At 49.6% G+C, this 24,840-nt stretch overlaps 4 protein-coding genes across 5 annotated transcripts in view; 2 read left to right on the top strand and 2 right to left on the bottom strand.

Moving 5' to 3' along the window:
- The first annotated feature begins 347 nt into the window (after positions 1-347).
- Positions 348-9,855, top strand: WDR46 (WD repeat domain 46). The gene is made up of 15 exons (XM_008581842.1): positions 348-416; positions 530-742; positions 852-932; positions 1,076-1,188; positions 1,307-1,394; positions 1,517-1,578; positions 1,849-1,953; positions 2,040-2,190; positions 2,316-2,451; positions 3,576-3,675; positions 8,391-8,704; positions 8,843-8,937; positions 9,108-9,203; positions 9,358-9,471; positions 9,587-9,855. The coding sequence occupies exons 1-15, from the start codon at positions 348-350 to the stop codon at positions 9,686-9,688; spliced, it is 1,839 nt and encodes a 612-aa protein (XP_008580064.1). The 3' UTR covers positions 9,689-9,855.
- Positions 9,856-10,131: 276 nt separating this feature from the next.
- On the bottom strand, positions 10,132-11,847 carry B3GALT4 (UDP-Gal:betaGlcNAc beta 1,3-galactosyltransferase, polypeptide 4). Of its 2 annotated transcripts, none has more exons than XM_008581829.1 (2): positions 11,784-11,847; positions 10,132-11,595 (listed from the first exon to the last, which is right to left on the bottom strand). In XM_008581829.1, the coding sequence occupies exon 2, from the start codon at positions 11,574-11,576 to the stop codon at positions 10,428-10,430; it is 1,149 nt and encodes a 382-aa protein (XP_008580051.1). In that variant the 5' UTR covers positions 11,577-11,595; positions 11,784-11,847; the 3' UTR covers positions 10,132-10,427. The 2 variants fall into 2 exon arrangements, with proteins under 2 accessions (XP_008580051.1, XP_008580052.1); XM_008581830.1 differs by lacking the exon at positions 11,784-11,847 and adding an exon at positions 11,680-11,763.
- A 682-nt stretch (positions 11,848-12,529) lies between these two features.
- On the bottom strand, positions 12,530-16,771 carry RPS18 (ribosomal protein S18). Its single transcript, XM_008581828.1, has 6 exons — positions 16,680-16,771; positions 16,069-16,167; positions 13,165-13,251; positions 12,983-13,084; positions 12,775-12,866; positions 12,530-12,646 (listed from the first exon to the last, which is right to left on the bottom strand). Exons 1-6 carry the CDS (start codon positions 16,680-16,682, stop codon positions 12,571-12,573), a joined length of 459 nt encoding a protein of 152 aa, XP_008580050.1. The 5' UTR covers positions 16,683-16,771; the 3' UTR covers positions 12,530-12,570.
- A 235-nt stretch (positions 16,772-17,006) lies between these two features.
- VPS52 (vacuolar protein sorting 52 homolog (S. cerevisiae)) overlaps positions 17,007-24,840 on the top strand; it is an 18,262-nt gene continuing 10,428 nt past the window's right edge. Inside the window, exons 1-17 of the mRNA XM_008581827.1 lie at positions 17,007-17,206; positions 18,031-18,115; positions 18,265-18,317; positions 18,495-18,570; positions 18,738-18,805; positions 19,109-19,284; positions 19,675-19,825; positions 20,110-20,210; positions 20,328-20,460; positions 20,595-20,652; positions 21,005-21,138; positions 21,608-21,763; positions 22,253-22,371; positions 23,068-23,191; positions 23,469-23,564; positions 23,680-23,787; positions 23,995-24,060. Of these exons, the coding sequence (XP_008580049.1) occupies positions 17,117-17,206; positions 18,031-18,115; positions 18,265-18,317; positions 18,495-18,570; positions 18,738-18,805; positions 19,109-19,284; positions 19,675-19,825; positions 20,110-20,210; positions 20,328-20,460; positions 20,595-20,652; positions 21,005-21,138; positions 21,608-21,763; positions 22,253-22,371; positions 23,068-23,191; positions 23,469-23,564; positions 23,680-23,787; positions 23,995-24,060 (1,794 nt within the window). The 5' untranslated portion in view covers positions 17,007-17,116. The remainder of the gene's footprint in view (positions 17,207-18,030; positions 18,116-18,264; positions 18,318-18,494; positions 18,571-18,737; positions 18,806-19,108; positions 19,285-19,674; positions 19,826-20,109; positions 20,211-20,327; positions 20,461-20,594; positions 20,653-21,004; positions 21,139-21,607; positions 21,764-22,252; positions 22,372-23,067; positions 23,192-23,468; positions 23,565-23,679; positions 23,788-23,994; positions 24,061-24,840) is intronic.

The following is a 24,840-nucleotide window of genomic DNA, read 5'->3' as shown; positions in this document are numbered from 1 at the left end:
TCTGACAGGTTTAATGAATGGCGTTCTGCCAAAAAGACTGGACTCGGAAAGTTGTGAGCAACATGAGAAAACTAATCTGGAAAAAGAAGCTGCACCGTTACTTTGGCCCTGACCCCGGACTTGCCTTTCTTTCATTACTCGGGCATAAGCTGCCGCTTGGGGTAGCGGTGCCAGGCCTGCCCCGCCCCTCAAAGGAGAGCGCGCCCTTATTCAAGATGACGCTGAGAAGGCTTCAGACCTGGCACGGCGCTGAGTGGATGAGGGCCAGAAGACTTCCGTGAGTTTCCGAGCCGACCGTGCGACAGCTGAGAGGAGTTTTGCACGTGGATCGTCGTTCGGTGGGCGAGATGGAGACAGCCCCCAAGCCGGGCAGGGGTGTCCCACCCAAGAAGGACAAACTTCAGGCCAAGAGCAAGGTAGAGGCCTCTCTGGGTAGAAAGGGAAGTTTTTAGCTGCGGGGTCGCGGAGGGGGGAGGCCGGGGGACAGGGCGTGGGCTGCGGAGTATTAGGGCTTCACATTTTTTCATAGAAACGGCGGCGATACTGGGAGGAAGAGACGGATCCGACCACTGCCGGAGCCTCTCCAGGGCCCACTCCTAACAAGAAGAGGAATCGGCAGTTCCGCCCCCAGAGGCCAAAGAACGCTTGCATTCCAAAGAAGTCTCGGATCTCCAAGAAGCCCCAGCTCCCGAAGAAACCCCGAGAATGGAAGAATCCGGACCCCCAGCGGAGCTTGTCCGGGGTGAGCCTAGGACCTGATGGCTGGCGGGGCAGGTCTACTTGTGCTTTGAGAGTGAAAGGGGTTGAGGTCAACACGAGCCTGTCTGCTAACTGTTTTCTCCTTGTCCCAGGCCCAGGACCCATTCCCAGGCCCTGCTCCAATCCCTGTGGAGGTGGCCCAGAAGTTCTGTCGCATTGACAAATCCAAAAAGGTGAGGACCAGCGGAAGAGTGGGGAAGGGTTGGAGGCAGGAGTGTTTGGGTGAGTGGACAAAGGCTGGGCCAGGTGGCCTTCCTGTGACCCTACATATTCTCTTGGTTCTTCTCCCACTCTTCCCCCACCAACAATGTTCTAGCTACCACATTCTAAGCCCAAAACTCGAAGCAGACTTGAGGTGGCTGAAGCCGAGGAAGAGGAAACCAGTGTCAAAGCTGCTCGTTCTGAGTTGCTGCTTGCTGAGGAACCTGGGTGAGTGGACCCTAACTGAGCCTCCCCCGCCCCTGATTTATGGGACTCTCTCATTTTTGTGTTGGTACACCTACCCTGTACTGGGAAGCCTTACTGCAGTCCTAACCCTCGCTTTCAGGTTTCTGGAAGGGGAGGATGGGGAAGACACAGCAAAGATACGCCAGGCTGACATCGTGGAGGCTGTGGACATTGCAAGTGCAGCCAAAGTGAGCCTGAAAGGGCCCAGTGGGTTGATTGGTGATGAGAGAAGAATAGGGATTAGAAGAGGGAATTATTGAGGGAAGCCTATTCTTTCTTCATTATTTTCTTTATTGTTCCCTTTTCTTAGCACTTTGACTTGAATCTGAGGCAGTTTGGACCATACAGACTTAACTACTCTCGAACTGGGAGGTAAGGTTGGATTCAAGTGACTCTTGAACTAAGACGTGGTTGTGTTTCCTTTACCACTTCAGCCATGCTCACCCCAGCCATGCCCATTGTATGTTTGGGTTGTTGATGAGGCGAGGGTCCTGCAATTTGCTTGTATCTGAGGGTGACCACCTATAGCAACATCTCTCTTCTCACCTAGAGAGGAGGGGCTGGCTTGGGGCAAACCTCAAACTGTCTGAGTCAGAGTGCTTTCCTGCATTGACATCCTGTCTGGTTCTCCACCTCCAACAGACACTTGGCTTTTGGAGGGCGTCGGGGTCATGTGGCTGCCCTTGACTGGGTGACAAAGAGGCTCATGTGCGAGATCAACGTCATGGAGGCAGTGCGGGACATTCGGTCAGTGGGGGTGAAACAGCCCATCCCTGATTGAATGATAGCCTATGACCCTATTTCCCATTGAACCACTCTTCCTCTGCCCCCAGATTTCTCCATTCTGAGGCACTGCTTGCTGTTGCTCAGAACCGCTGGCTTCACATCTATGACAACCAGGGGATCGAGCTCCACTGCATCCGCCGCTGTGACAGAGTAACGCGGCTCGAGTTCCTGCCCTTCCACTTCCTCCTGGCCACAGCTGTGAGTGGCTGTGGAGCACAGGGACTGGGTGGCAGCCCTTGGGAAGACTACTTCTCCTCTAGGACTCCAGTAGAGGGAAGGCAGAGGGAAATCAGACTCTGTCATTCTGTCTTTCTCTGTTTCAGTCAGAGACAGGGTTTCTGACCTACCTGGATGTGTCGGTGGGGAAGATCGTGGCAGCTCTGAATGCTAGGGCTGGGCGGCTGGATGTCATGACTCAGAACCCTTACAATGCCGTCATCCATCTCGGACACAGCAATGGTCAGTGCCTGGCCTAGCTTTGACTCTCTGAACATCCAGACCTGCTTTTCTTCTGTATTTGCATTTTGCAAGTCCCTTAAGATTACTCTTTACTTCCCTCTCTTGTTACCTCTTGGTCTTGAGTCCCCATCTGTTTGGCTCCCTTCCCCTAGCAAGGGGCTGTGTGACTCCATGTAAGTGCTCAACCTTTCTGAGCCTCAGTTCCCTACCTATGAAAATGGGGGATACTGATGCACCATATCTCTTGGGGTTGCTGTGAGGAGTTGGTGAGATAATACAAGGAAAGTGCTTGGCACGGTCTGGCCAAGAATTTTCTGTTTATTTTTAGGATGTGCTCTCAGAGTCCACTGTCTTAGCCAAACTCTTCAATTACCCATAAAACAATAATACATTTTTTTTTCCTTTTTGTCTTTTATACTGACCGGTAACGGGATCGCAACCCTCGGTGTCACGCCCGCACCGGGGATGGCAACGGGATCGCAACCCTCGGTGTTGCGCCCGCACCGCGCGCAGCCAGTGAGCGGGAACCGGTCTGTATGTGGGAGCCGAACCCGCGGCGGGAGCGCCGCCACGCTTCCCAAGCGGCGCACTGTAGCAGTGCGTCACCGGGCCGGCCCAAGTCCCCATCTGTTTTAGTCAATTTTGTGTTGCTATAACAGAAATACCTGCGACTGGATAATTTATAAAGGAAAGAGGTTTATTTGGCTTACGATTCTGGGACAGCTGCATCTGGCACGGGCCTCAGGCTGCTTCTACTCGTGGTGGAAAGTGGCAGGGAGCTGGCGGGTACAAGCAGATCACATGGCGAGAGGAAGCAAGAGAGAGAGGAGGTGCCAGGGTCTTTTTCAGCAACGAGCTCTCACAGGAACTAATAGAGCTAGAACTCACTCATTACTTCCACCCCAGGGGAAGCATTACTTTCCCCCAGGGAGAGCATTAATCCATTCATAAGGGATCTGCCCCCATGACTCAGTCAGTTTCCAACACTGCCACATTGGAGATCAAATTTCCACAAGAGTTTTGGAGGGGACAACACATTTAAACTCCATCACCATCTAATCCCAGGCTCAACAACCTCAGGGTTAGGATAGTATTAGTAACTTTAGTTCTTCTCTTATTTGCAGGTACTGTGTCTTTATGGAGTCCTGCCATGAAGGAGCCACTGGCAAAAATTCTCTGTCACCGTGGTGGGGTCCGGGCTGTGACAGTGGATTCTACAGGCACGTAAGTCAGTTGCTTGGGGATGATGTGTTGGGGTCACAGCTGGGCAGAAAGGTATGGAAGGCAGTCTGCCTTCGGGAGTACAGACTGCAGCCAGGCTGCCTGGGTTTAAATCCTGCTGTTAACACTGACCAGCCATAACCTCCGTGTGCCACAGTTTCCTCACCCTGCGAGTGGGGATATGAGTGTTCTAGATCAGGGGTCAGCAAACTTTTTCTGTGAAGAGCCAGAAAGAAAATATAGGTCTGGCTGGTTAGCTCAGTGTTGACGACACCAAGGTCAAGGGTTCAGATCCCCATATCAGCCAGCAGCCCCCCCCCCAAAAAAAAAATTATAGGTTATGCTGGCCAGGAGGCAAAATCAAGGGTATTGTATAGGTACTTAAATAATGAGAAAACAAATTTTTAAGGGATTAAATTGAAAGTATAGAAATTGAATATGCTATCCTTGTAATATAGGTGTACTAACGGCAAGAATTGGATTCCTTTTTTTTTTAATTAAAAAAAATTTTTTTGGCTGCTGGCCCATATGGGGATCTGAACCCTTGACCTTGGTGTTACAACACCGTGCTCTAACCACCTGAGCTAACTGGCCAGCACTGAGTTCCTTTTTGGGGGGATAACATTTTGCCTAGTTGAGGTTCAAAGTTAGTGTTCCAAATCATCAAACTTGATTGCGAATGTTCATCTGTTAATGATGATCTGTAGAGAGATTTTATGTATTTCATCTTTGAGAACATCTTTTCACACAGATAGGTGATGAGATAGGTGTTGTGTGAGGTGCTCAAAATGCTGTCAAGTTATAACTGTGTTACTGTGGCTTGTAGTGTGCCAAGCGGCAGTGCAAATTGATAAGATCCATGCACAGTTTCTATCGTGACTATTTGACTGATATAGAGTGAAAGTAGCCACAGCATAAGTAAATGAATGCTTAAATGCTTTACTTTTAAATTAAAATTTTTTAATTAAAAAAAGGAATCTACTTTGGTATGTTCCAGTAAAACTTTATTTGTGGACACTGAAATAATAATTTCATTTACTTTTCACAAGTCTCAAAATATTCTTTTTTTTTTCAACCATTTAAAAATGTAAAAACCATTCTCAGCTGGTGGGCTGTATAGAAGTAGATGGTGGGCCAGATTTGGCTCATGGGTGTTAGTTTGCCAGGCATTGGTGTAAACCCCTTACATTAGAATGAGCTAAGGTTTATGGAAAGTTTAGCACAGTGCCTAGCAAAGATGGAGTGCTGCACTCATCATCGTCCTCATTAAAGATAATCTTTTTTTCCCAAGGCTGTTCTGTCTGATTTGTATTTTCCTCTAATTCCTTTCACCTGCCAGGCATTCACTGGGCAACTGCTGTGGGCTGGGCTCTATGCTGAGAGGTTCTGGGGATATAAGGATGAACATTGAGCCTACCCTGGTGTGGTGGTCCAGTTACACTTTATGTACAAACGGAGGTGGCCGTAGTTTACGGAATGATTGGCCCGGTGGTGCATTTGGTTTCTACTCAGCTGTCTTCTATCATCCCTGGATAGGTTACCACTCCCAGAGTTCTTCCTTGTCTGTTCCTATTCACTCCGAATTTTCCTGTCACTCAGATTTTGACATCTTTGACTCCTCCAGCTAGCTGCATAGCTCCCATGTTCTTCAGCCATCAGTAATAATGGGGATCAAAAGTTCTGTTTACTGAGTGTTTTCTGGGTCCCCTGGCCCTGATACTTTCTTTGGTGGCATTGCCTCATTACTACTCATGACCACCTATGAAGTCCTGACTGCTTTTCCTCAGGGGTCCCTCCCAGCTCTGTTTCTCTCCATCTTTGTCCAATAGACACTAGCGATACAGCCTGTTTCCAGCCTCCAGATCTTCCTGACATGTCCTGGGTGGTGTTGTCAAAATAATCTTTCCCACAAGTTGCTTTTCTCCTTTACACTGCTGCTCAGGAATCTCCTATAATAAGTCTAAACTACCTAAGTTTATTTACAAGTTGTCTTAAAGAAAATCAATAAGCAAATGCATAGGAAAAGGAAAAGTCCAGTGGCCACCAACTTATGAAAGGCTTAGGAATGCTTGGACCCCTTGGCCTTCCATAGTTGTATCTTTGTGGACAAGTGATTTGGTTCCATCCTTTTTACTCCATGTCTGTGCCAGCCTGGCTCTAGGACAGTGGGGAGGCGTGCCTGAGGCTTTTTGCCTTCTGTGGGCCACTGGGCCTAAGCTGTAGTTTGCCTTCTTGGGCTGCCTGGGTCTCAGCTGCTCCTGTGCCTAAGGCTTTTTAGTTCACTGAGGCCTGGGGTTTAGTCAACACCTCAATGTGGAACAGTTCTGGTCCTTGTTCTCAGGCACATCCCTGCTGATCTCTGGACCTCCTCAAGAGCTCCTCAGACAGGCCATGGGAGCTCCAGAGATGAAGCTGACCATCTTTCTCAGGGGGTTTTCTGGAAGTCTGCATTAGCCTTAGATTGGATTAGCTTCTCAAAGCTGAACTGCTTCTTGCAAATGTAGTAGTATGGTAGTGTGGCCTGGACTCCCACCTGGTTGCTGGGCTGGTATTTACCCAGGGGATCCCATAGATGGATTTGTCAGGGGGAGAGCAGCCAGCATGTGCCCTTGTCAGTTCACCGAAAGGAGTGACCCTGTGTCCCAGGAGCCCTCAGTCATTCCTGGTTTGTACTGATGGCCTTCTTCTCTGATGGAGTTGGGGCCCTAATGATGATGTCTTGTCAGAAGTACCCAGCTGAGCATCTACTGGGCTCCATCACAGGATGAGTCTCTGCTCATAGGAACTCTTCAGTCCCCTCCTGAGTTCACAGCCAAAGCAAAAAAGACCATCCTTGGCCCTTTGGCAAATATGTATCTTTGTGTACAAGTGATTTGGTTCCATCCTTTTTATTCCATGTCTGTGCCAGCCTGGCCCCTTGGCAAATATATATCGCCTGGCTGGTTGGTCCCTCTCTTTTATGAACAACTTGAACAGAGATAAACTCCAGAATCTGAAACTAAACACCTTATGCAGTGCATGATCCTTGAGAGGACTTGGTCACCAACCTTGCCCTTCCTGAAAGCAAAGAGAGAGACAGGGCAGGGTCTTCTAGTGCATTACTGTAGTCCCCCCCCCCCATTTGCTGTTTTGCTCTCTGTGGTTTCAGTTACCTGCAGTAAACTGCCTTCCAAAAATATTAAATGGAAAATTCCAGAAATAGTTTATAGGTTTAAAATTGCACACTGTTCTGAGTAGTGTCATGAAATCTCATGTAGTCCTGCTTTGGCCAGCCTGGGATGTGAATCATCCCTTTGTCCAGCTGTATATGCCACCTGCCCGTTGTCACTTAGTAACCATCTTGGTTATCAGATTGACTCTCAAGGTATCATGGTACTTGTGTTTAAGTTGCCCTTATTTGACTTAATAATGGTTCCAAAATGCAAGAGTAGTGATGCTGGCAATTTGGATATGCTAAAGAGAAGCTGTAAAGTGCTTCCTTTAAGTGAAAAGGTGAAAGTTTTCAACTTAATAAGGAAAGAAAAAAAAGTCGTATGCTGAGGTTACTAAGATCTACAGTAAGAACGAATTTTTTGTGAAATTGTGAAGGAAAAACTTGTGCTAGTTTTGCTGCCGCACCTCAAACTACAAAAGCTGCAGCCACAGTATGTGATAAGTGCTTAGTTAAGATGGAAAAGACATTAGGTTTGTGGGTGGAAGACACGAACAGAAATGTGTTCTGATCAATAGCAATTGGTCGTATCCTAGTACCAGCCAGCCACTGAAACAAAACAAAAAGAAAAACAAAAAAAGATAGCAATTGGGTTTGGTATTGTCTGTGGTTTCTGGCATTGACTGGGGGCCTTGGAGCATATCGCCCACAGATAAAGGGGAACCACTGTACTTCACTACTTTCTAAGTAGGTTTTCTCAAGTCTGTACAGTCTTCAATTTGTGATTTTTCATTGCCAGAAAGCATTGTTATGATAATGAGCTGAGTTTAAAGTCTGACTTTAAAGAAGCCCTACAGAGCTGACTGGATAGCTCAGTTGGTTAGAGCGCGGTGCGATAACACAAACGTGAAGGGTTCGGATCCCCTTACCAGCCAGCCACAAAAATAGAAAACCGTACTATTTATGTCCACCTGATTTTCTTCACCATATTTCTCACCAGCCCTCAGAACAAACCTCTGCTTCCGTCTCACTGTCTCCACACTCTGGTGTTAATGCATCTCTACCTGCTGTATGTTTCTTGTGCTTTCTTGAGAATTATCTAGAATGGCTCAAATCCCACCTTTCCCATTAAGCCTTCCTTGCCCACTGCACATGCTCTTTCCCTTTGTGAGCTGCTTTGTTTGCCTGTCCGTGCAGTGGAACATAAGAATTAGGTACACTGTTGTGTGTGTTCTTCCCTTGATTCAAGTGTCTTGAGAGGGGAGTATGGTGATGGTAGGTGAGAGGGCAGACACTAAAGAAACAGGCCTGACTTGAGTCCTAGTTCAATCATTCACTAACACATTTCCTTTCTCTGAGTTTCGGTTTCCTCATCTGTAAAAGAGAAATAAAAATAGTACTGAGTTGTGTGAGGCTTAACTTAGTCATACCTGTGGAATGTTTAGTGGGATGGTAGTGATTATTTTTATTTTTTTCCCCCCATCCAGACTTGATGCCTGGAGTCTGAGCACAGGCTTGCTTAGTGAACTCATGCTGACAGATTAATTGATTCCCTTTCCCCCACCAGGTACATGGCCACATCTGGCCTGGACCACCAGCTGAAGATCTTTGACTTGCGAGGGACGTTCGAGCCTCTGAGCGCTCGGACTCTGCCCCAGGGAGCAGGGCACCTATCCTTCTCCCAGCGGGGACTCCTGGTTGTGGGAATGGGTGATGTCGTCAACATATGGGCAGGGCAGGGCAAGGCCAGCCCACCCTCCCTGGAGAAGCCCTACCTCACCCATCGGCTTTCTGGCCACGTGCATGGCCTTCAGTTCTGCCCCTTTGAAGATGTGTTGGGGGTGGGGCACAGTGGAGGCATCACCAGCATGCTGGTCCCTGGTGAGTGGGACAGGGCATGGGGCTCGAGGTGAATGAACTCTGGATGGGCCTAAGACAGCCAAGAGCAAGGGGCTTGGTAGTGCTGGAGATGTTGGACTGGGTTCTTGCTTATGGCTCCATGCTCTTCCCTCCCTCCAGGGGCTGCTGAGCCCAACTTCGATGGCCTGGAGAGTAACCCTTACAGAAGCCGGAAGCAGCGCCAGGAGTGGGAGGTGAAAGCTCTGCTGGAGAAGGTGAGCTCCCTCTGCTGGAGAGGTTGTCTGTGTGTGGTTTGGGGCAGTGCTGTCATCCTGGGGGTCCTAGGAAGAGTGGGGTTCAGCAACCTCCCTGGCTTCTGTCTCTTTGGTGCCACCCTCCTGTGGCTTGTTACCCATTCCTGTCCCTCTATGATACATATCCTCAGGTACCTGCAGAGCTCATTTGTCTAGACCCACGAGCCCTGGCGGAGGTTGACATCATCTCTTTGGAGCAGCAAAAGAAGGAGCGGATAGAGAGGCTGGTATGGAGCAGGCCCTGAGCGCCCAGGCCCTTCCTCACCCCCACCTCTTCTCCCCTCCATGGGCCTGTCCCCAGAAGTATGGCACAGCAGGTGGGTGCTGCCAGTTCCCTGACTCTGAGGCTGTTAAAGTTTTCATTCCTGTCCCCTCTGTCAGGGCTATGACCCCGAGGCCAAGGCCCCCTTCCAGCCAAAGCCAAAGCAGAAGGGCCGCAGCTCTACGGCAAACCTGGTGAAGAGGAAGAGGAAGGTCATGGACAAGGAGCACAGGGTAAATGAGTGCCTCACACCTAGGGCCCCACAGGTTACACCCTCCTTCTTGTGCCTCTGGCCTTGCCAGCCTGCCAATTCTCACCTTGCCCCTGTGTCCTCCCCTTGCCTCCCAGGACAAGGTCCGGCAGAGCCTTCAGGAGCAGCAGCAGCATAAGCAAGAGAAGGCCAAGCCCATGGGCACCTGGCCATCTGCCCTGGACAGATTTGTGCACTGAGCCAGGCTCCAGGATGGCCTGGGAACAACAGTCTCTCCCCAGAATCACCTGTAGGGAAATGACTGTTCCCTGGAATGACGGGGGGCAATGTGGCCTCCTCCCCAACTAGTGGTGGAAAGCTGGCTGCTGGGGTGGGTTGGTATTAAAAAGGAAGGCAATTTTTTGGATAATGTGTCTGGATCATCCTGTGGACCTGTCCCCCTCTTCCTTGCCCAGTATGGGGCTACTGTAGGACCAGAGGTAGTGTGCTGCCTGTCCCAACCCCATATCCCATGGTTGCTGTCGCCTTAGCCTTGCCTTTTGGGGGCATTCCTTCTCAGGGAGGCTGTCCTCTCTCTCCACGTCCCTGGAGATGTCCTTCCCATCCAACAGGGTCTGGCAGCCTCTGGGCTCTCTGGGTTTGTATTCCGAGAGCCCTGGTGAAGACCACACTGCACTCGAAGAGGTGGAGAGACAAGTTTATTGAGGAGCTCATGCCCCTCTTCTGCCCTGGCTGGAGAGAACAATCCCAGCATTTTTATTTCTTCCTGATGACCATCCTTGGGGCTGGCAGGCCAGGCTCTTAGGTGTCTCCTATATCCCTGGTCTTTGATGAGACTGAGGGTCTGATATGAGGAAACTAGCTCATAGATAGCTGCAGCCAGCTAGGGCCTCTGCCTTAGGCCTGGGAGAGAGAAGGTCCTGGGGGTGCTGGTTGGACCCTCAGCTCCTCAGTCCTCTCCTGTTGCCCCAGGAACTCTCAGCTATGAAGCCAGGCTATTACTCGACACCGCAGGATGCCCAGTATACCCTGGAGCCAGGAGCAGAAGGGCGCAGTCCTTTCCCCATCAGAGCCACCCACCAGCCTCCAGGCTTCTTGCATTTTCCAGGGGTCCAACTTGTGGGATGTCAGCAGGAATTTCCCATAGCAGCACCGGTCCAGGGGGTAGTGAGTGGCGCCAGCCAGCTTGACACAGTGGGTTGGGGCAAGGCCTCCTCGTCTGGCACTTACCCCCACAAAGACATCCTCCAATGGCAGAGGGGGTGCCCGGCTAGCCACCTTCAGAATGAGCTGCACAGCTGAAGCTGACAGCACATACCCTGTGCCCGAGGCGTAGGGTGGGAAGGGGCCCCAGGTGTGAGGCCACTGCTCCTCTGATACACAGTGCCGGCCCCCTGGTGTCCGAGAGGGGTTCACTCGCCAGTGCACACGGCCCAGGTACAGAAGAGGCACTGCCTCTCCCCCTAAGGCCTGGCCTCCTGGCTTTTCATCTCCAATCGCAGCCTCTTTTTGGGGCTCCATGACCCTTTCCCATTGCTCCCAACGGCCTCCTCGAAGGACCAGCTCTGATACCAGTTCAGGGACGTTGACATACACATCGTCGTCTGTCTTGAGGATGTAGCGGGCCATGGGGCAGTGTTTGTTGGCCCAGTTCAGCCCGCTGAGGGTCTTGAGAGTGAGGTTGCGGTAGGAGTCCTGGAAGGCCGCCTGCAAGATGTCCCCCTGGGCCGCTGACTCCCTGGCCAGTTCGTTGCTGTGGGGGCCCCAGGAAGGGTGCTGCTCCTTGGGCTCTCCCAACAGGAAAAGCGTCTGTACCCTGAGCCCCCGCGCCTCGCGCAGTCCGCCCCACGAGGCCCGAATGGCGTTTCTCTGGTTCAGATTCTCTGGGGCCGTGCACACCAGGATTAGCAGGAAGGGAGGGGCGCCGGGACCACCGCAGGCCTCATGGTTCGGGATCAAGAGGCGGGGCAGGGCCAGGGGCGGCCCTGGCGAGGCTGGGACCGGAAGCAGGGAGGTTAGCGAGAGGCTCAGCAGCTCCTCCCCTATCCCCGAGGGCCCAAAGAGGGTCCAGACGATCGCCACCAGGAGAGTGGCAAGAAGAAGGCGTCGGAAGAGGCTGAGGGGCATGGTGTGGCAGTCAAGGGATCTGGAGGGAGAGGAGGGCGGTTAGAGGATGGAGCGCGGAGATCGCCCGGGTGCGGGTCAAGGGAGGGCCCCTAACCGGCCACACCTGGGATGGGGTGGGTGGAGCACGCGGCCAGTACCAGCGCACCTTGGGCGGAGAGGGGAGGCGGCGCAGGCTGGGACCACTGCTGGAGCTGCCAGGATGGTTACCTTGTCTTCGCGAGCCCGCCTCCAGTATTGGCTCCATGGCTGGCCGATTGCTATGCCAACGGCCCCTCCCCCGCCTCCCTCCAGCCCGCTTCCGCGCTGCGCGTTCACATCATCCCCGCCGGAAGCGGCGTCTGAGCAGCGCGGCAGAATCCGAGCGGGAGGGAGCGGGGCCGTGTGAAATGCAATCGGACCGCTTTGTCCTCCTGCTCCCCCCCCTGACCCCCCCCCCCACACGCTTCACCTCTCTGCCGGGAGCCCAGCCCTTCCGGGTCACCTAAGTCCGTGCCTGTTTTTGCCCCCGTAGCTAATTTTATATGCACCAGCCCACAACCAATTTTCCGATTTTGGACTACATACCGGACCCCATCTTTTAGAAACCTAGGGTGGTCAAGACCTGCAAATAACCCACCTGAGATGCGACTGGCTAAGCTCAGCTACCCGCACACTCCACAACTGCTCCAAACACCAACACAAGGGGACTTGGTTGTCTTAAAACAGGTCTGGGCTCCCCCTCAAGCCTGTGAATGTTGCTGCTCCCTCATACCAGTACATACTTTCCAGGGTGGGACATCACTAGCTACATAGAGAGTTACTTCAGGTGGGAGAAGTGGCATCACCATTGCTAAGATCCAATGGCAGTTCGGGCAGGTGAGTGGGGAAACCCCCAGGTAAGTGGAAAGGGAGAAATGACCAACGGGGCCCAGCATCAGTATCACCCGAAGGAGAGAACCACAAAGAAGGAAACCATAGGTATAGGAACTATTTATTAACAGACAAGGCCTACAGATTATTTCTTCTTAGACACACCCACGGTACGGCCACGACGACCAGTGGTCTTGGTGTGCTGGCCTCGGACACGAAGGCTGCAGGTGAAAAGAGAAGGGTCACAGGTCATACACAGCATGAAGTTTTGCAACGAGGAAGATTGAGCTTGAGGAAAAACACTGGGTGTCTAGGGGCAGGTAGGGAGATGAAACTGCCCCCTACTCACCCCCAAAAGTGGCGCAGCCCTCTATGGGCCCGAATCTTCTTCAGTCGCTCCAGATCTTCACGGAGCTTGTTGTCCAGCCCATTGGCCAGGACCTGCATTCAGAGGAGAAGGTGAGGCACATTTATTTTACTCCCCGACCTCCTATACCCATTTCTAATTCGAGCCTTCCCACCTCCTTTTCTCCAATCCCTCCCATCTCAATACGCACCTGACTGTATTTTCCATCCTTTACATCCTTCTGTCTGTTCAAGAACCAGTCTGGGATCTTGTACTGGCGTGGATTCTGCATAATGGTAATCACACGTTCCACCTGGCACGCAGAACAAGGTCAGATCTAAATAATCCCCTTTCAAAGGTAGGCCCAACCCCCACCCCTTTTCTTGTCCTCACCTCATCCTCAGTGAGCTCTCCTGCCCTCTTGGTGAGGTCAATATCTGCTTTCCTCAACACCACATGAGCATATCTTCGCCCCACACCCTGAGGAGAGGTTTTGGAACCAGGCTTGAATATGTTTTTTTGGTTTCCCTTATAGCACATTATTCAAAAAGCCCATAAAGGTAGGTCCTGCAATAATCTAGTGCTTTACAATTTCCCAGATCACCCTTCCCTTACCCACCTTTGCAGATATAAAGCCTAACCATTAAGTAGAAAGGAGAAAGAAACTTTGTTTATGGGCAGGGCTAGATCAAAAACAGAACTTGGGATAGATAGTAACCCCTTAAAAGCAGGATCTTTTTTCTCACTGTCTATCAACTATAGTTGTCAGTAAGTGCCTTTTGATTTCTACATTGTGGAGAACAAAGGGCTTGTCTTTCCAAGCTGATGCAGCAAAACCTGGGTCTTGCAAGTTAACGAGGTTGGTCAAGGTATAGGACTGTCCTTTGTGCTCAGTCTCTAAGGGTCACAATTCTTTGGGCAAGTCACAGTATCTTCACGATCAAAATCTTCCAAAATGACAAACTTGATTTTATCAGTTCCCAGAGATGACCAGTATCTAGGAAGCAAACTTACATTGGTGGTGGCATATCAGCACCAGTGCTGGCACCTCTTGCCATCTGAACACATGAACCAAACTCGTTTGGATAGTGAAGGATGACATATGTGCTGGGTTAAATACAGCCACCTGCCCCCCATTATGTCCACCTGAAACCTCACAATGTAACCTTACCTTTACAGAAACAATTAGGTAAAATGAGGTTATGTTGGATTAGGGTGGGCCCTAAATCCAATAACTGGTGACCTTGTTAAGAGAGGACACAGAAACACAGAAGGAAGAAGGCCACATGATGACAGAGACAGAGACTGGAGCAATGCAGCTAAAAGCCAAGGATCACTGACAATCATCAGCAGACAGGAAGAGGTAAGGCAGGATTCTTAGAGCCTTCAGAGGGATCATGGTTCTGCTGACTCCTGATTTTTGGCCTCCAGAGCTGAGAGAATAAATTTCTGTTGTTTTAAGCCAGCTTTAACTTATTACAGTAGCCCTAGTAAACTAAAACAGATGGTACTTCCTCTCTGTAAGAAAGTGACCTAGGATCAAATTATCAGGTTGATTCAGAAGAACAGGGTCTAAGTCTCTCTCAAATTTAACTTAAATATGTACAGATGTGAATGTTTCACTCTCATCTTTGTAGTTGAAAGACCTGGACTATACAACAGAAGAGCTGACACCAACTTGGCATTGCTGTGTTACTCATGAGGGCACTGGCATTTTGGCAGGACAAGACTTCCTTGTTAACAAGGCCAGTGGATACCTCCCAGGCATTGTGACCAGCTCCAGCTCCCTCCTCCTCCACGTTTCCAAGTAACCCATAAACTGCAGTTATCACCCTGATTTAGAGGAAGAGCAGAAGACCAACCTTAAAGAATACTCAGCAATAAACAAGTGGAAACAATGAGGATGGCATAGAATAATTTCACAGCATCTACAAACATTACCTCTCAATAAACACCCCCCTGCCTGTGTAAACTTCCATTCTTCCCAAAAAGCTTCTATTATCAGACTCTCACAAACCACCTGAAGATGCCTCAGTTAAGCTGTTTTTTCATGAGTTGTAAGTTGACTACAAAGGAAACCCAAAGTAATTACAAACACTGCCAATTTGAGAAGCAGAGAGGTCAGGTTTAGCAGAAGCATCCTATTAACCATACTCATCTTTTACATTCACTATCTCACTTAAGCTTCATAGCACAACTTTCTGAAATAGGTACTGAATTTTACTAGTTTCACAGAAAGACTGTCTAACAGAAGAAAGCAATCTTCTTCTATACCATTTAAGAACAAATGAGAGCTGTGCTCCCTGCAGTACAGAATGAAAAATCAAGGGAACATGATAAACCTCATTAATCAAAGCTAGGAATAACTGTTTAATATAACTTATCTTTTGATAAATACAGACCCATCTTTAAGTCTATTTGAGCATCCCTCCAGCTAAGCAGACTCCCTTAATTTTATCCCGGTATGAAATTTTATCAGTTTTCTTTAAATCCCTCAAAACCAGCAACAGTATCCCTAGTATGACTGCCTACCATGTACCAGAAGCTGGAGATTGTGAGCAAGACAGGCCTAGCCCTGCCCCTATATAATGTATATACTGGTAGGCAAGAAGGACATTAGCTATTTCCACAACTAATTGTTTTGATTAAAAGAAAACAATTATGCCCCTATCTGTTAATGCCAGTTCATTAGCTTCATAAAGAGAATGCATTCACCAATTCTTGCAACAAGCCAGACATGTACTGGTTCCCACTTCAACTGAAAGGAAGCACTGAATTTCACCTTTGGCATCTAAGTCAATGTCCTGCTCACACCCCTCCAACCCCCAACTATAGGTTTCTTCACTCAGAATCTGTTGGCATTTTTTACTCATCCCTCAAGATGTACAATAGTTATACAATTTTCAGGGTATATAAATTTCACAGGAATGGTTACCGTTATGATGCACTGAGAGAGGAAGGGGGTGGAGTTGGAAGAAACCCCATCTAGAAGGGATCTCACAAGCTGATGATCCAGGAGAATTTTAGTGAATTCAGGTAGGCAACCATACCCACTCCCCACCTCCCCAAGTGAGATGTTTTGGCTTGACCTTAGGACAGTTTCTGGTTTTTACTACTTACTTCTTGTGGTAAACATGGTAAGGGTTAAGGGAATAACTAATCCCCTTAACCCTTTGACTTTTCTTAGCTCAGCAGCAGAGGTGATCTGGATGCAACTTGTTGCCCCAACCTTGTCTATTTTAAATCATAGGTTTTAACCACCCAAGTTTCATTTGCATTTTCCTTACCCTACATTACCTTAATAGCAGTGATGGCAAATGCTATTTTCCGCCGCCCATCGATGTTGGTGTTGAGTACTCGCAAAATGTGCTGGAACTTCTCAGGGATCACTAGAGACTGATTGAAAGAGTATGGAGAAAAAATAAGACACCATGAACTATCATCAAACCGTAAGGTCGCTAAGGTGAACAAACAACCTCAAACAGGAACGTTAAGCTTGTCACAGAGAGAGCAACGACCGCCCATCCCACCCCTTAGATTTTCCCATAACGACAAACTCAAACTCCTCAGTACTGCAGAGAGAAGGAACATGTAACGTTCAAGCTCGGGAAAATGCAACCACTGGAAAGAGGAGGCAGGTCTTTCTCCCCGTTCCCAAAGGTACACTCTGCGTGGCGGAGGCCTGAGGTCTCCACAAACGCCCAAGCCTTCGGCAGCTTTCGGACGCCCGGAGAGTGACCCTTCCTCGGAACTGGAAGTCTTTGGTTATCCCTTCCCAGAGGCGGGATCCAAGTCTCCATGCAGAAAGTTGCAGGCCCCCAGGATGGGGCGCTCTCGGCACCTTGACAGCCGATCTTCCCAGCCCCGGTTCCGATGTCGCCGGATACCGGCACGGGCTCCAGTCTTACCATTGCTGCAAAAACAAGGCCAACGTGCAGGCCTCCTGTGGAAGAGAGAGCGGAAGTGACGCAATAGTCTTATATCGCTTCCAGGCGGAAGAGGCGGGGTAATCTAGGAGAAGAGCTTCCGGAAACTGCTTCAGCGCGGAGAGAGTCGACTTGAGTCTGGCTTGGGTGTCACAACTTCCGGTGCGGTCTTTCTTTACAGTCCGTAAAATTCAAGGGTGCAAGAGCAGCGAAGGTTCCGGGGCGAGATTGTGCTTGTCCACATTCTTATTTGCACTGGGGTGGAGTGGTTAGAACCGAAAAGGGAAGGGTATAGTCAAACAATTTAACTAAAATATCTGGAATCAATTTTGCAATGTGCAAGACACGCTGGTACTTGTAGTTCCACTCCAGGAAAGACTCGCCAGGACTGACAGCTGCCGGAAGTGAGGCTGCGGGGAATGGCCGCCGCTGCGACCATGGCGGCCGCCGCCCGGGAGCTGGTGTTGCGGGCTGGGGCCTCAGATATCGAGGAGGAGGAGGGCCCCCTGGTGAGAGCGCGGGGCTATTTCTTCTCGGTAGTCTTGTTCGGTCGTTCTCGCGTCAGAAAGGCCTGGGCTGGGTTTAGACATAAGAGTGGGAGCTCGGTTGCTACTGGTGATGCTATCTGTTGGGCTCCCCATCCCCTTCCCTGGGATCTGACCTGAGCCTGAGCGGGGACTAGAATGGCTGAAAGTCAGGTTCCGGGGGCAAAATTTCAACCCCCCCCGCCCCCCACCCAACATTTTCGGTTGAACAATGCAATGTAAAGGTTAAGAACATGGCTTCTGAGCCACACCGCCTAGGTTCTAATTCCAGCTCTGACACTTACACGCTTTGTGTCCTTGGGCAAGTTAACCAGCTTCTCTGTGCCATCGCTTTCCACACCTATAAGTTGAAGGTAATAAGACCTACCTTATAGTTTGTCGTTAGGATTAGATGAATGACTATGTGGAAGATGGCACCAGGCATGTAAGAAAACATTATGTGTTAGCTGACATTTTTAGTAAGTCTGGGGTCCCTCAGAGGTGTAGTGATAGAACACCTGAGATAGCAGGAGTCCGAGGGTCCTACATTCAACTTCAAGTTCTGCTCTGTCCCCCTCAATTCTTAATTTCCTCATTTGGACACCTCCACCGTCTTTATGGATTGCCTGACTCCTTGTCATATTCCCTACCCATCAGCCCGAAGTTGTGGACTGTGTACAGTGTGAAACTCTTAGAATATTTTGACTCAGTGCCTATGACTCCCCAGTAAAACTCCCCCACCCTCACTTGAAGGATTGGGGGTATCCAATTATATTTTGTTCTTCCCCTCCCTCCTTGTATCTCTCCAGGGGGGTGGTCCTGGGCTCCAAGAGCCACTGCAACTTGGGGAGTTGGATATCACCTCTGATGAATTCATCCTGGATGAAGTGGATGGTAAGTGAAGGCGCGGTGTGGGTGCAGAGTACCTGTGATCTGAGAGGCATGGGGTCTGGAAGGAATAAGGCAGAGACTGGTGTGCAGATGCTCAATGTGAGGAAAGGGAGCTGTGGAGCTGGACCCTTATGATAAACTTCTATTTTCAGTTCATATTCAGGCAAATCTGGAGGACGAGTTAGTAAAGGAAGCGCTTAAAACGGTGAGGCTTTCCACTGTACTCATCTGCCCCTCCGCCCACCCTCCTCCCTAAGGGAAAAAAAAAAGCAGTCTCTTGTAATATCACCCTGGTCTCTTACCCTTTAGCCTTTCACTGATTCTTTTCCAGTGTCCCTTCACTGTGACTTCCTCCTAACGTGTCATCTTTATGTTCTCTCAGGGTGTGGATCTCCGTCACTATTCAAAGCAGGTTGAGCTGGAGCTACAGCAGATTGAGCAGAAATCCATTCGTGATTGTATCCTCCAGCAGACGGAAGGGTTTTTGTGGGGTGTGGTGCAGACACCCCAGCTGGGGCTGACGTTTCTTTGAGGTTTCTGTCACTTCGGGGAGAAATTGGAGAGGTTCTTCAGGTCTAAGGATTTCCGTTTTCATCTTGAGGCCCCTTAACTTTTTGTGAGTTAGATATTCAAGAGAGTGAGAATATAGCATCTCTGCACAACCAGATCACAGCCTGTGATGCTGTCCTGGAGGTTAGTAACCATGACCTGTGTCCCCAAATAACTCTTGAAACAGATCATGACCTCTGGTGCCATTCTTTAGGTCATCAACCTCATGTGGGGACAGGTCAGGGTCACTTTCAGGATGACCTCAGCAGCCTGTTTTGTTGTTACTGTCATAACTCATGTTATTTCCTGGCGATCTTTGGGGTACCTCCTCATCTGCCACCCTCAGGAGCTGGTAGATACTGGCAAGTTCACCAAGAGACTTAGCTGGCCCACTTGTCCCCTGTCAACCTTGTGACACTCCAGCAACATCTTCTACCCTCCCCCCAGCGCATGGAGCAGATGTTGGGAGCTTTTCAGAGTGACCTCAGCTCCATCAGCTCTGAGATCCGGATACTGCAGGAACAGTCAGGAGCCATGAATATTCGACTTCGAAACCGCCAGGCTGTTCGGGGGAAACTTGGGGAGCTGGTTGATGGTCTGGTGGTGCCCTCTGCTCTGGTTACGTGAGTCAGTCGTTTTAAGGGTCACAGTGTACACAGCAGGAAGATGGACTGGGGTGACCTACCCTATTTACCACATGGGTCTCCTGGCTCCACATCATCAGGTCCCTTCCAGAAATTAGTGGTAGGTTGACAACCATTTCTAACCTTGATGCATGCTTTAGGCATCAAAGATTAGGAATGATCCAAGGTCAGGTGTGTAGTGAGGGGGTCCAAGGCTTATGTGGAGGGAGAGGTCCAGAAATAGAAAACTTCATATATATATCCTACCTATACGGTGGAGTGTAAGAAGGTGGAGTTGACAGAGGTTGGATATAAAGGGTGAGGTTTGGGTCTGATTTAGGGATGTCTGGGTCTCCCTTCTAACCCATCCCACCCCTCCCTGTTACCCAGGGCAATTCTGGAGGCTCCTGTGACAGAGTCCAGGTTCCTGGAGCAGCTGCAGGAGCTGGATGCCAAGGCAGCAGCAGTCAGAGAACAGGAAGCTAGAGGCACAGCTGCCTGTGCAGATGTCAGAGGAGTGCTCGACCGGCTCCGGGTCAAGGTGGGGGTGGATACCCCAGAGACTACTAGAAATGGCTTCCCCAAGACTTATACCCTGGATTTCCCTGGCAGAGGTCATTATAGCCTGTCCCCTAAAACTTCACCCTACCTTTTCCCAGCAGAGCTAATTCTTGCCTCTCTGGGTTTCTCTGAAAATCTTAAGAAGTGCCAAAGAGGTATTCTCCACCTTTCCTCCTGTGTTTAGCATTTGTCACTTCCCCCACTTCCTTCCATACAGTAAAAGGGTTGCAGCTTCATGCCCTGTGTTTGGTTCACGACATCTAGGCAGTGACGAAGATTAGAGAGTTCATCCTCCAGAAGATTTATTCCTTCAGAAAACCAATGACCAACTATCAGATCCCTCAGACGGCCCTGCTGAAGTACAGGTTACCACCCAAAGGAAGGGCACGGGATGGCCTCTGATCTTTTGAAGAGCTCCAAGTAGGTGTCTGGTTTCTTGGGCAGACAGGGAGACTGACTTGTTCCTGGATCCCCTTCCCCAGGTTCTTCTATCAGTTCCTACTGGGCAACGAACGAGCAACAGCAAAGGAGATCAAGGATGAATACGTGGAGACGCTGAGCAAGATCTATCTGTCTTATTACCGCTCTTACCTGGGGCGACTCATGAAGGTGCAGGTGAGGCCAAGGAGGGAGAGGCATTCCTGAGCACTTGGACTGGGAGAGGGGACATCCCTGGGTAAGGAGGGACAGGAAATTTTTATTGCACTGTGGGAAGAGATGGTACCAGTTCTCTTTTCTATTTTCTCTAGTATGAGGAAGTTGCTGAGAAAGATGATCTAATGGGCATGGAAGATACAGCAAAGAAAGATATCCTAGAACTGGGAACCCCTTGTGCCAGACCTTGAGAGTGGGAGGACTTCTGGCTCCAGCCTCCAAGGCACAGCTTCTTACCTTTTTCTGTGGGATCATAACCTTTGAGAATGTGATGAAGACTGTGGCCTCCCTCCCCAGGAAAATGCACATATCATTTTGATATATAGTTTTGCATGTGATTTCAGGGCCTGTAGAGATTCCCTGAAGTCACTCACAGATGTCAGGTTAAGTGGGATGGATAAGAGGGATGTCTAGGCTATGAGTGACTTCTTGGGATCCCTGGAGATAACAAGTCTTTGGGCCCAGTTGTGGTCTCATCGTTTTCCCTGACTCTGACCTTTCTCACGATTCTTCTCAAAGCCATCCCTCCGAAGCAGGAATACCATCTTCACCCTGGGCACCCGTGGCTCTGTCATCTCCCCCACTGAACTTGAGGCGCCCATCCTGGTGCCACATACAGCCCAGCGGGGAGAGCAGAGGGTATGAGGAAGAACAAGTTACAGTCATGAAGGGGACTAAGCACAGAGAAAGGAAAGGCCAGACCTCAGGGCAAAGCTTCCCAACCTGCAGGCCCCTGTATCAAATCCCCTTAGAACTGAGAGTAGCCTTCTCTGATCGCTCTAGCCTGCTGTGATGGGAAAAGGAGTGGGAACCGTTGACCTAAGAGCATGCATGGGGAGAGGTTGGCTGAGGGGAATGACTGTCATGAGGCAGGTGTTGAGGTGGCTGCAACAGCAAGTGTAGTGGGCTCTTCCTCTGGTGCCTCTTGTGTTCCGCCACCTTTTCAGCACCCATTCAGGATGCCCTTTCACAGCCTGGACTTAGGTTGGATGGGAAAGTTTTTCCGAGCTCTGTTACCCAAGTTTGCTGATTTTTTCCAACCATATCTATGGGGAGTCAGTTTTGGAGTTCATCCTTCTGTCTCTCTTCTTTACCCCTTCCCTCATAGTATCCATTTGAGGCCCTCTTCCGCAGCCAGCACTATGCCCTCCTAGACAATTCCTGCCGTGAATATCTTTTCATCTGTGAATTTTTTGTTGTGTCTGGCCCAGCTGCGCATGACCTATTCCATGCTGTCATGGGCCGTACACTCAACATGACCCTGGTAAGATCACTATTTCTTGTGTTCTCAAACCCCTTTATCCTCAGTCCTCATCAGTACCATTGTGGGGTCACAACCCCTGTAGTACTGAAACCAGGATCCCCTCATTCTGAAATCTCTAAGCCTGTACTCACAGTGTGACTCCCCATGAAAACCTCAAAACTTGGGGTCCCTGAGACTACCCCTACTGCTGATTCACACCCAGGCAATAGTACCTGAAAATTGAGGGGCCCCTGAACCTTGGTGCTCTAACCCCTGACCCAGGCTCAGCCCTGAATTCTGCTGTGATAGGGTTTTGATCTTGGAGCCTGGTGAGCAAGACAGCGGGACCATCTGAGTGGCAGTGGGCAGAAAGGGAGGGACATTTCCCTTTTAGGTTTCTCCAGCCCCGTGCCTCATCTTCAGAGAAACACATGCATTTGTCCATAGCTGCTGGGAGTGACAAACTAACAAACATTCTCTTCCAATCCTCTGCTTGTCCCTAAATCACAGAAACACCTGGAGTCCTACTTAGTTGACTGCTACGATGCCATTGCTGTTTTTCTCTGTATCCACATTGTTCTCCGATTCCGCAACATTGCAGCAAAGAGGGATGTTCCTGCCCTGGACAGGTCACTGAATTCTGATCTTTAATGCCCTGCAGGCCTTGAACACTTGATCTTACACAACTCCTCCCTGACCCCTGGGTTCCTACTGGCTGATATCATTGACCCTTATTTCCATTCATCATGTTTGGAAGCAGTACTGCTGACTTAGTTGACTGCTACGATGCCATTGCTGTTTTTCTCTGTATCCACATTGTTCTCCGATTCCGCAACATTGCAGCAAAGAGGGATGTTCCTGCCCTGGACAGGTCACTGAATTCTGATCTTTAATGCCCTGCAGGCCTTGAACACTTGATCTTACACAACTCCTCCCTGACCCCTGGGTTCCTACTGGCTGATATCATTGACCCTTATTTCCATTCATCATGTTTGGAAGCAGTACTGCTGCTTTTTTTTTTTTTTTTTTTTTTTTTTTGTCCTTTTTGTGACCGGTCGCACCGCGCCCAGCCAGTGAGCGCATCGTACCGGCCATCCCTATATAGGATCCAAACCCACGGCAGGAGCGCCACTGCGCTCCCAGTGCCGCACTCTCCCGAGTGTGCCACGGGCTCGGCCCAGTACTGCTGCTTTCTGACCCACCTTTCACACCCCATCCCCAACAGCCATTGACCATGAACCTGAAGGATGCCCCACTGCCTCCAAACACCTCCCCACCCCCAGCATTTTTTGCCAGCTGACCTCTGATTCTGATTAAGCCCACAGGTACTGGGAACAGGTGCTTGCCTTGCTGTGGCCACGGTTTGAGCTGATCCTGGAGATGAATGTCGAGAGTGTCCGAAACACTGACCCTCAGCGCCTTGGGGGGCTGGATACTCGGCCCCACTATGTGAGTGAGAGCAAGGGTAACAAAGGGGTCCTTGAAAGGTAGTGCTCTAAACTTCACTGTGGAGGTTGGCCAAGGTCACAGTTGTGTCGAGGGCTGTACTATACTATGTGAGGGGCAGTCGAGGAGTGTGGTCAGACTCATGGTGAGTCGGGCCCTGTTGGTAGGAGGGATTGGAGGCAGGAGTCACATGTAGGTTGGTTGGCCATGGAAGTTGGGAGGTTGTGTTGGTTGGGTCAGGGGCTTGGTGTGCCTTTTCTTCCCACTCTCTTTCTCCTAGATCACACGCCGATATGCAGAGTTCTCCTCTGCTCTTGTCAGCATCAATCAGACAATTCCCAATGAACGGACGATGCAGCGGCTGGGACAGCTACAGGTGAGGGTAGGGCAGGAGAGACTTCCCAGCAGCAAGGCTCTGCTGTGGGAGGAGCATAAGGAGGGTCCAGATGACCTTGCTTTCTCATGTCACTTCTTCCTTTTGGCTTTTTCAGGTGGAGGTAGAGAATTTTGTCCTCCGAGTGGCAGCTGAATTCTCCTCAAGGAAGGAGCAGCTTGTGTTTCTGATCAATAACTATGACATGATGCTGGGAGTGCTGATGGTAACAGATGCTCCTTCTCCCTGTTTCCCTACCCAGATAATTCAGTTTTCCCCACTGCTCTGTTAGCTCTATGAGGGCAGAGATTATGTCTGTCTTTTTCAGTGTTTTACTCTTGGAGTCTGGCGCAGTGTTTGACTAAGCATAGTAAACATGGAATGAAGGGGACTGCTCTCCCCCAAATTGCCATTTCCTTTTGTCTTCCCTTAGGAGCGGGCTGCAGATGACAGCAAAGAGGTTGAGAGTTTCCAGCAGCTGCTCAATGCTCGAACACAGGTAGGGCTATGGGAAAAAGGGAAGGGACAGTCTTGTGTGCTGTTTTTAGTTTTATGCCTGTGTGTAGGGGGTGGCATAGGAACTCACGTACACAAGATTGGAATTATTGTAACTGTTGGTTTGCAACATGGTGTCATTATTGGTCTATTTTATTTTATTTTTAAATGATATGAATGCTATGAACCCACCACACAATCCAAGAACTAGCACCCTGGCAAAAATCAACATCAAATTATGAATTTCTCCTCATCCCATGCCCCTGCCTCTTGTGGAGAGGCACCCATTGACCTAAATGTTGTGTTTATCATGCTCTTGCTTAAAAAATATAGCTACATGTATGCCAAAACAATAATTAGTTCTGTTTTTGAGTATCGTAAAAATAGAATCATAGGGTTTTTTCATGCATAATTTTTCTAATATTACCATGTTATTGCATATAGCTGTAGCTTATTCTTTTTCACACATATATAATGTTACATTGTGTGACATACATATTCTTCTCTAAGTGGACATTTGGATTGTTTCCAGTGTTTTGCTGCTGCGAGCATCGTTTTATGAACAATCATGTCTTAGCACAAACGGATGCTGATAAGCTTTATTGAAATTTTCTCTTGGGGGCCGGCCCATGGCTCACTCGGGAGAGTGCGGTGCTGATAACACCGAGGCCCCGGGTTCGGATCCCATATAGGGATGGCCGGTTCGCTCACTGGCTGAGCGTGGTGCTGACAACACCAAGTCAAGGGTTAAGATCCCCTTACCAGTCATCTTTTTTTTTTTTTT

Source organism: Galeopterus variegatus, unplaced genomic scaffold (assembly GCF_000696425.1).
Source record: "Galeopterus variegatus unplaced genomic scaffold, G_variegatus-3.0.2 Scaffold2472, whole genome shotgun sequence".
Taxonomy (NCBI): Eukaryota; Metazoa; Chordata; class Mammalia; order Dermoptera; family Cynocephalidae; genus Galeopterus; species Galeopterus variegatus.
Note: the sequence above shows the minus strand (reverse complement) of the source record. Positions and strands in the feature narration are given on the sequence as shown.

Excerpts from the sequence above, each read along its gene's own strand:
- RPS18 (XM_008581828.1), bottom strand. Across the intron at positions 12,867-12,982 it reads AGGATGGAAAATACAGTCAG|GTCCTGGCCAATGGGCTGGA; the intron begins GTGCGTATTGAG and ends CTCTGAATGCAG. Across the intron at positions 12,647-12,774 it reads GGGCTGCGCCACTTTTGGGG|CCTTCGTGTCCGAGGCCAGC; the intron begins GTGAGTAGGGGG and ends TTTCACCTGCAG.
- WDR46 (XM_008581842.1), top strand. The coding sequence starts at position 348 with ATGGAGACAGCCCCCAAGCCGGGCAGGGGTGTCCCACCCAAGAAGGAC. Across the intron at positions 417-529 it reads AACTTCAGGCCAAGAGCAAG|AAACGGCGGCGATACTGGGA; the intron begins GTAGAGGCCTCT and ends ATTTTTTCATAG. Across the intron at positions 2,452-3,575 it reads CCATCTCGGACACAGCAATG|GTACTGTGTCTTTATGGAGT; the intron begins GTCAGTGCCTGG and ends TCTTATTTGCAG.
- B3GALT4 (XM_008581829.1), bottom strand. The coding sequence starts at position 11,576 with ATGCCCCTCAGCCTCTTCCGACGCCTTCTTCTTGCCACTCTCCTGGTG.